An 8,486-nucleotide genomic window follows, 5' to 3' on the forward strand; every position below is an offset into this window, starting at 1 on the left:
TGCAAACAGACTTTGGAAAGATAAAAAACAAAGGTAGCAAGCCCTAAAAATAAGAAGTAAAGGAGGCACCAAGTTGGGCAAAATATCTTGTAAGGTTATCCAGACCAAATTGCCTTCTTCATAATTTTACCTAAATCCAGGCCTAGTCCCAATTTCTTCTTCATTAGTTGTTGTTCTTTGTTAGTCAAATCCCGACCATTAAGGCTTAGCCTTAAAAATGGGCTTTTGAAACACGCTCAGTCCGTCATCATCTGTGGACCTTGGTATTCTGTCTAGAACAGCACCAACAAAAAATAGCCAGGATCACGCATTCAGGGTCAGACAATTATATTGAAAATAACGACATCTCCCTGACCTAGTCAGATTCAAAATAGCTGTGTATAAAACTCCCCTTACCTCTGGGGTGACACCCAGTCAATTAGCTATGACAGAATGTACTGGGAGCAGTCCCTGGAAAGCACTGAGTTACATCTCTCCTGAAGGGCCTGATAACTTCCCCTTGTCTGCAGTGGCAACTGCCATTGGCATCTCGGGAGAAACCAAGAAAGGGGAGGACTAAGGGTTTTTTGTGTTTTTTATTGTTGTTTTTAATGTTTGTTTTGGTTTGGTTTGGTTTTGCTTATTTGTTTTGGTCTTGACACACAAGAAAGCACTTAACTTGGAACATCATACATGCTCATGTTTTAAATAAGCGAGCATAATGTTTTTCTACTGATTGCAACTACGTGTAACTGTAGCTGTTTTACTTTACACTACATTGTAGGCCTGTTATCAAATACAGAAATGCAGAGCCTGCCAAGAAGTGGAACTTTCTTGCCAGAGATGGGGAACTAAGCGAAATGAGTTGATAGATCTCCTCCAAAAGCGATAGGTAGTGCCTGATGCTGCCGTCCACTCAAGGGGAGGGTTTGCTTCTCAATCCATCAAGACAACTCAGCACAGCAGCTAGCGAGGCCAGTGACCACAGGGGTCTGAAAATTCACCACTGATACAGTTCAGTTGTCGTAGCCAAAAAAGAATATCCGCTGATCCACAAGTACAAACTATTTTGTTCCCTTGTGCGTATTCTGCCAAGGTCTTCAAAGTCCTATTGGCACCTTTGCTTGACTAAAGGCCACCATAATACACCTGGGCTTTCTTTCTCTCCCACGTACTGGATGGACATGAGAATAGTCACCTCTGTGGCTGGAGAAACCTCTCCTAGTGTTTTGCTTCCATTCCTTCTTCCTGCTTCTGAGTGGCTATAATCAAAACCTTCCCTAGTTGAGACATTGGGATCACAAGTTTTCCCTCTACTCCCACTTTATTTTGGGATGTGCTAATGTATGCTGCAGAATAGTTCAGTGATATTGCTTTACATATTCATTAATAATCTTTTTTTATTTTATTATTTTACTCTAAATTATTAGATTCAATTAAATGTTGAGAAGAGACAATAAAAGAACTGTCTTATACAGGTTGACTCTTCCAATATCTTCTTCCTTTAGCAGCTTCTTGGATGCCCAGTGAAACATATAGTTCAGCGCCCTCAGGAGCAAGCTCGACAATTCATGGTGAGTACTTAGGGGGAGAGTTAGGTCCGGGAAGGTGGTGGTCTGCTTTATTTGGGCAGAGATGGAAAAACAAGAACTGGTAAGAAACCAATCTCAGATAGATATTGAAAAGTGCACCTTGATGATGAAAATGAGAATGAATAGAACCAAAATTTTTCCCAGCCATGGTCACTAACAGGAGCTAATCAGAGACCAAGTCTTAGATTTTTTTCTCTATTTTATTTCAAAATGAAATCTACAAAATAGCATTTCCTGGCTAATTAGATCCATTAAAATTGCATTTTAAATTTTAATTTTCCATTGGAAATTAAGATGCTTTGTCAACATGGATTTGTCTACTGAAATGTTGCAAAGGAAGTTTTATTGACGTTATCAAACACATTATAGTGGGAGAATCGGTTATTTTGATTGGCTGGACCTCCGATACCCTGGAAGAATAGGGAAAGATCCCATTTTTCTATGGCTCCAACACAAGACGTTTTCCCATAACCACTTAAATTTCTCATGGAGATTCTTTAACAGATATTGTTTTGCTATGTGTGCTGTACAGCTTCTCTTTTTTTCCTTAAACCAATAGAGAGTTTCACTCCTTTGTTAGTTTTAGATTCTAAGGTCCTAGCCTTGCTGTAAATTGGTCCTTAGTAAGCTTTATACATAGTCCTGTAGGAGCATTTAAGCCATTAAAATTGAGCTCTTCCTAATAGCAAGTGAAATCCAGTCATGATTTTACACCACTTCATTGGGTTGAGATGGCTATTAGGATCAGTTCACATATCCCTTGTCTATCCCTAGGTGATGTCTTCACCAGCACAACCAGAATATTTTCAGAAGTTCCCGCAACTGCCAATGGATCAACTAAAAATATTCACATCCATATCACTGGTGAGTCATTTACTTTTTTCTAAATTTTGTGTTTCACTCACTCAACAGATATTTATTGAGTACCTACCATTTGCCAGACGCTGTAGCAGTTGTTGGGTATCCACTGCGAAAGAAGTAGATCTTTCTTGTCTTGTATACAGAAGAGACCTTGAAAACACTGGCCTTCTGAAGATTATAATCTATTGAAGATGATATACATTAAGTAAATAATCATGTAATTAAATTTATTTGTGACAGATACTATGATATAGTATAAGGTATTGTCAAAATGTAACAGAAAGATCTAATTTTAACTGGCAACAGGAAAGGAGCCTCTAAGGAGCTATTTAAATTAAAATCTGAAAAATGAATAAAAATTTACCAGGTGAAAAGTAGTAAGAAACATTTTATCCTATGAAAATATATCTGAGATAAGAAATATTGTTGGAACAAAGAGTATTTCTATAATTAAACTAATAAAATTTTGTCAATACTGCATATAATTTCTTGTTTTATATCATAAGAGGTCAAGACCCTCCCAGCCCAGGTCTTGATTGTAAGTTCAGAGGCATAATCAACTTTTTCAGCTTCGGGGGTGTCCTCTTAACCGGTGGACACTCCACTTGAATACTCAGCTTATTCTGTGTGGAAGGCCCCCAGCGCTCAGACCCTTGGAGCATGACCTTGCATACAACATAGCAGTAGAACAAACTGAAGTCCTACCTAATGCCTTTCAGATATCGGTGCCTTAAAAAACTGCCTCATTCAGGGAGAGGGCAGGATTGGAGCTCTGCTTCTCCACTGAGACGTTCCTGAAGTCAGTGGTCCCATTTTCTGTTTGTGGTAGGGAGAGAAATTTTAAACATTGGGTAAGACCCATTTAAAACCTTTTGTTCTTGTATTTCTCTGAAACTTTAGGGGTACAGCGTTCTATCGTACCATGTTACCAGTGTAGAGCCTAGTAAATTTTGACTTGATTAAAACAGAACTTTGTGTAGGCTTGGGTTGACCCTCTGTATGATTGTTTCTTTTATGATCATGATACTAGTCTTTCACAGTTCCGCTACGACCATGAACTAGCGTGAACTAGTCACCTGCACAGACCCCATAGCATATGGGTATGCGTTATAGGACTACATGGGCTTCCGGCGTACCCTCAGCATCTGCTTAGATTAGGCCGAGGCTGGGTGAGCAGCAGAAAGAGCCCAGGTCTCTGGATGTGTGTTATAAACAGGACAACATCATATTGCTGCAGTCCAAACTATGTTAGACATAGAAAAGATTTGGTAACTCATATTTTGAATCCACTTTTTTTGCCTATGTATTTTGAGACTTTGCTTTATAAATAGCACTATAATAAATATGAGGCAATAAAGGAAATTGTAAACCTAGTCTCCACCTGCAAATAGTTCACAATCTAGTTGAAACAAAAAAAGAAAATCAATCCAGATAATTCTGATACAAAATGGGCTTTTTGCCCAAATGATCTACATAATCTGAAAAGCTAAAGATCTATCCATAATGTATAAGGAATTTCACTGGGGTGTTGTTAACGAGATAACAAAAGCCTGGAAACAATTTAACCCTCGAACATTAAGAGACCAGTTAAATAAACCATGATACATCTATACATCGGGGAACTATCCACTCATTTAATCAAAGAAGGTATATCTCTATGCACTTTCATGAAAAGTATTCCAAGAGCATTTTTTTAAAAGAAAGATGCAAAGGACAGAACTATACGTATTGCCCTCATTTCTAAGAAAAATTATACGTATATATGTTGTATATGCATAGAAAGTTTTCAGTGGGATACATAATTAACTAATAAATTTATTGCCTCAAATATATATAACTAGCATCTGAAGTCATAAGGACACTTCCTTTTTCATTTTAGCTTTGTATTTCTGTACTGTTTGCATTTTTAACATGATTATAAAATGCTTTTTAAAAAGGAAAATATTAAGTAACTATGTAATTATAAACATTCCTTTTATTCTCTGCAGTAGAATCAGACAACCTCATTTCCTAAGACAGTTAATTTTCTTAATTCTTCCTTCATGTTAGAAAAAAAGTAAAACAGTCCAGAATATGCTATTTACGTTGCCTCTGGTCTAAAGTCAACACTATTTGGAAGTCTTTGATTCACACGGTTTGACTTGGTGTACAAATGCTAGAAATGCAGTGGATGAATGGAGTGCGGGTGTAATCAGAAGGGGTAAGAATAATCAGCCCATCTATCCCCCACCAAGATGGTTTCTGCCAGCCCTTTACTTTTGACTTCCTCCCTTTGCAGACCATAGAAAGAAAAAATAACTGGTTTCAGTTTTACCCCTTTCACTTCTCTCCTTTCTATTGCTGAAATGTGTAGAGGGCAAAGGAAAGAAAAAGAGGGGAGGTGATAGGGTTAGAAAATCTCTATTCTGGGTATCATTCCTTGAGTGACATCCAAGTGAAAAGTCTTGGAGAATGTTCTTTTGAGCATTACAACTCTGAATGTAGTAACCGGGCCTTCTCAGTTTGGGATTTTCAGGGCATCAGAATGTTATAATGTTACAAGGCATTTTAGTCTTTCTTCCTCCTCCTAATACACTGATATTCCATAAAGCAATTAATGACTCCTTAAAGAATAAGAGAAACTAAAGCTAGGCCATTATTTCACCTATAAAGTTTTCTTTACTGGAGTAAGTTTGGAATACAGATTTACAGCTTATCCCTTTTATTTATTCATTCTTACAAATGACATTGGCCATCATGTGCCAGGAATTGTCCAGGGCCTTGGGAAAATGAAAGAAAAAAAAAATTCTTTCTGGAACATTCTAACAAGAAAGACATTCACATAGAAAGTAACTGTGACATGCAAAAACAGAAGTGAGAACAAGGCATAGATCTGATCCCAGAACATAATTGTGGTCAGTGATGGCCCTTGGAGAAAACAGGTAGGAGAGAGAGTTCAATTCATCCTGCTTTCTAATTGCCAAAGTTTGGCATTAAAGTTCGTCTCTCTTTATGCCCTTTGCAGGTATTGTGGCCAATAAACCTAGAGATGGAATGTCCTGGCCGGTGATTGTAGCAGCTTTGCTCGCTTTCTGCGTAGCATTGTTTGGCCTTGGAGTGAGAAAATGGTGCCAATACCAGAAAGAAATGTGAGTATAATCCTGAATCTGCAGGAACAGAGATACTTTTTCAGCACAACATATTCACTCAGCACGTTAAATATCACTCCTCTCTGGAGCTGCCACATAGAACTGAGGAAAGGGGGCTCAGAGAAGCTCAGAGAAGATCCCCAGCTTGCCCAGCACCACCCAGCTGGGACGAGTTCCGCTGTTTCTGACTCAGTGTCCCCCTCTGCCTGTTCTGTCTGTGATGCTCGTCAGACGGAACAAGTCAGTGGGCATGAAATGAGAACTGAGCCTTGCCTCACCTCAAACACTAAAACTGATTTTTCTTTTAATCTTCATTACTTTTTCATTTTCATGCATCTCTGAACTGCCTGGGCCCAGCTGGGCCCAGATACTCAAGTGTGAAATTGAGTGAGAAAGGTAATTTGAAGAAAGTCCAGCTGCTTTTCGGCAGAATGGGCTTTTACCAGCCTTTTTCTTTTTCCCCAAGGACAAAAGAAAGTAAACAGTGGGTTCCCCCTCTTTTGTCTTATTGAAATATTTGCCAAAATTCTTTTCCCTCCACTCCGCCATCTGAAATGCCATGTCAGATTAAGCCTCGCTTTTCTGGCTCGGCTGTTTGGGATGCAGAGTAGACCATGATTGGAGGAGATCCCTACAACATACGGAGCTGCTCTTCCACTCCTGCTACTGTCTGAGATGCCGGTGACCGCTGTGCCTACCTTCTACTTGAAGTGTCCTCGAAGACTCTATAACCACACGTAGCGAGTGTTTCATGGGGAAAAACAAAACACTAAACCAGTAGTCAGAAATTCTGGGCTCTTGTCCAAGGACGACACTTTGGCTACCATGTGACCTTGAGGACTTCATAATTTCCCTGAAAAATACAGAAGTGCAAATTTCTTAGAATTTTATCTACCTGTTGAAATATATTGTCTGCTTCAAAGCATCAGGGGGAAAAAAATAAGTAATAGGCATTAGATATTTTTATTAAAATGAGAAATTGGGAATCTGAAATTTTGAATTGATATTTTTATTATTCTGTAGTCAAATGTTTGTGTTATATAGAGATAGGAATCTCTCTCTCTCTCTCTCTCTCTCTCTCTCTCTCTGTGTGTGTGTGCGTGTGTCCTTCTCCATGTCCATGTCCATCTCTATCTCTCTGGAGAAATTAAGGTGCTATGGGTTTACCAGCAAGGGATAGAGATGTTTGAGTCAAGGACAGAAATCTGCTCACAGATGAATTTCCATGTCTTGATATCAAGAGAGCTGGAGCATTCGTACAGCTAAATCCCAAACTCACACGTATGCCTGATGCATTTCAGACAAAGAGATGAGTTGTGCTAACAGAGAACAGTACTTTATGTAAAGATGACTTCAAGAACGTTTGCTGATTCAAATGTACAGGATTCTGGCATTAACCATCCAGTATCAACCAAGATAAGGATTCAGAAGAGCTTTTCTTCCCACCTCAGCCCTATCTTCACGGCGTACAGTGAATGTGTGGGTGAAGGCTGGGGGTGAGGTTGGCAAAGGCATTATTTGAAAATCTTCAGTCTTTAGTCCCAGAATTTTAAAATTTTGTCTCTGGAGGAGTGTTTTAACCCACATAAGAGAAACACTTGTTCTATTAGGAGGCAGTTTCCATGGAGAATATGGGTTCTCGTTAAAAGACCAGAATTGCCAGTCTAGTTCTCTTTAGCAAGTTGCCGAAGACCTCTGAGCCTCAGTATTTATCTGTAGAATGGTGATAATAATGTCCAATCCCTAGATACGAATTAAATAATGTTATGATAAAAATGCTTTGCAAACTATAAAATATCTTATAAATATTAATTTATGGTATTATCACAACACAGCTAATAAGCAGAAGGAAAAATTCTGAGGGGACTGGTGGGCATGTCTCTTTCTCGGTTTCCTACTTTCCTGTTTCCTTGAATCACCACCTCACATTCTTAGCATTGAAAGAGCAATGTTTTGTTCCTAGCATGGAGAGACCCCCGCCTTTCAAGCCACCTCCACCTCCCATCAAGTACACTTGCATTCAAGAGTCCACCGGAAGTGATCCGCCTTGTCATGAGATGGAGACGTTCTAGCCCCTTGAGACTTGGCCGCCTAGAACTCTGCTAGAATCCTGCAAGAAGGTGGATATTGTGCTTTATTAATACAGTTGCCCTCTCGCCAAGCCTGTACTGCAGCTGCAATGGGTGTCAGAAGTGAATGACCTGTTTTCCCAGCAACTCCGCCTCTTTCATCTGCACGTGCCTGACATTGAGCAAGACTGAGAGACAAAGTCATGCTCATACCCAGTGCGATCTGTAGGAATGTTCTTGCTTATGTAAGAAGTGCAAATTAGGCTGCTGTTATTAAAAAGTACTTGCAGTGTTTTTATTTTTCATTTTAGTTCTCTGGCTGGGGTGACGACAGTGGTTTCAAGCATATGTCCATGCCAGATCCTCTTCTATTTGGGCATCTGCCAACAATCTGAACTATTCGCCAAAAGTGTGTTCTTCTCTGAGGTTTGTTGCATCTCTAGGAAAATTACAAAAGGAAGAAATGTGAAAGTTCTAGCAAGAGTTCCAAATAAGTGCAAGTAGTCTTTGTACTGAAAATATTTTGCTTATTTTCACTAGAAGAAATCCTAATACCTTGCACAAGACACCAGTCCCAGTCCCCCTTCCTCCCACCATGTTTTGCCCAGCTCCCTGCCCCCTGAAATGAGGAGGGATCAAAGGGAAAACTAGCCAACAACCAAGTAGCCTAGTAGACATAGGTAACACTTCATTGGCCTCTAAAATGATATGAACTAAGAGTGGTCTCATCCTCAGCTTTACGTGTGTGTGTGTGTGTGTGTGTGTGTGTCCCCGCATACATGTGCATGGGTGTATCAAACCATTACCAAACTGTTACATGAATCAACAGGCATCCTCACCCCACCCCAACTCCTGTG

The 8,486-nt window shown here is 39.6% G+C and overlaps 1 protein-coding gene across 6 annotated transcripts in view; it reads left to right on the forward strand.

Moving 5' to 3' along the window:
• The window catches only part of CD96 (CD96 molecule), an 88,170-nt gene extending 80,247 nt beyond the window's left edge, over positions 1-7,923 (forward strand). For 4 of the 6 annotated variants that reach the window (XM_040621215.1, XM_040621216.1, XM_040621212.1 and 1 more), the window contains 4 exons: positions 1,488-1,553; positions 2,346-2,435; positions 5,437-5,560; positions 7,524-7,923. In XM_040621215.1, the coding sequence (XP_040477149.1) occupies positions 1,488-1,553; positions 2,346-2,435; positions 5,437-5,560; positions 7,524-7,632 (389 nt within the window). In that variant the 3' untranslated portion in view covers positions 7,633-7,923. The remainder of the gene's footprint in view (positions 1-1,487; positions 1,554-2,345; positions 2,436-5,436; positions 5,561-7,523) is intronic. The other 2 variants (XM_040621214.1, XM_040621213.1) reach the window with 1 other exon arrangement.
• Positions 7,924-8,486: the final 563 nt, after the last annotated feature.

Source organism: Ursus maritimus, unplaced genomic scaffold (assembly GCF_017311325.1).
Source record: "Ursus maritimus isolate PB19 unplaced genomic scaffold, ASM1731132v1 scaffold_4, whole genome shotgun sequence".
Classification (NCBI taxonomy): Eukaryota; Metazoa; Chordata; class Mammalia; order Carnivora; family Ursidae; genus Ursus; species Ursus maritimus.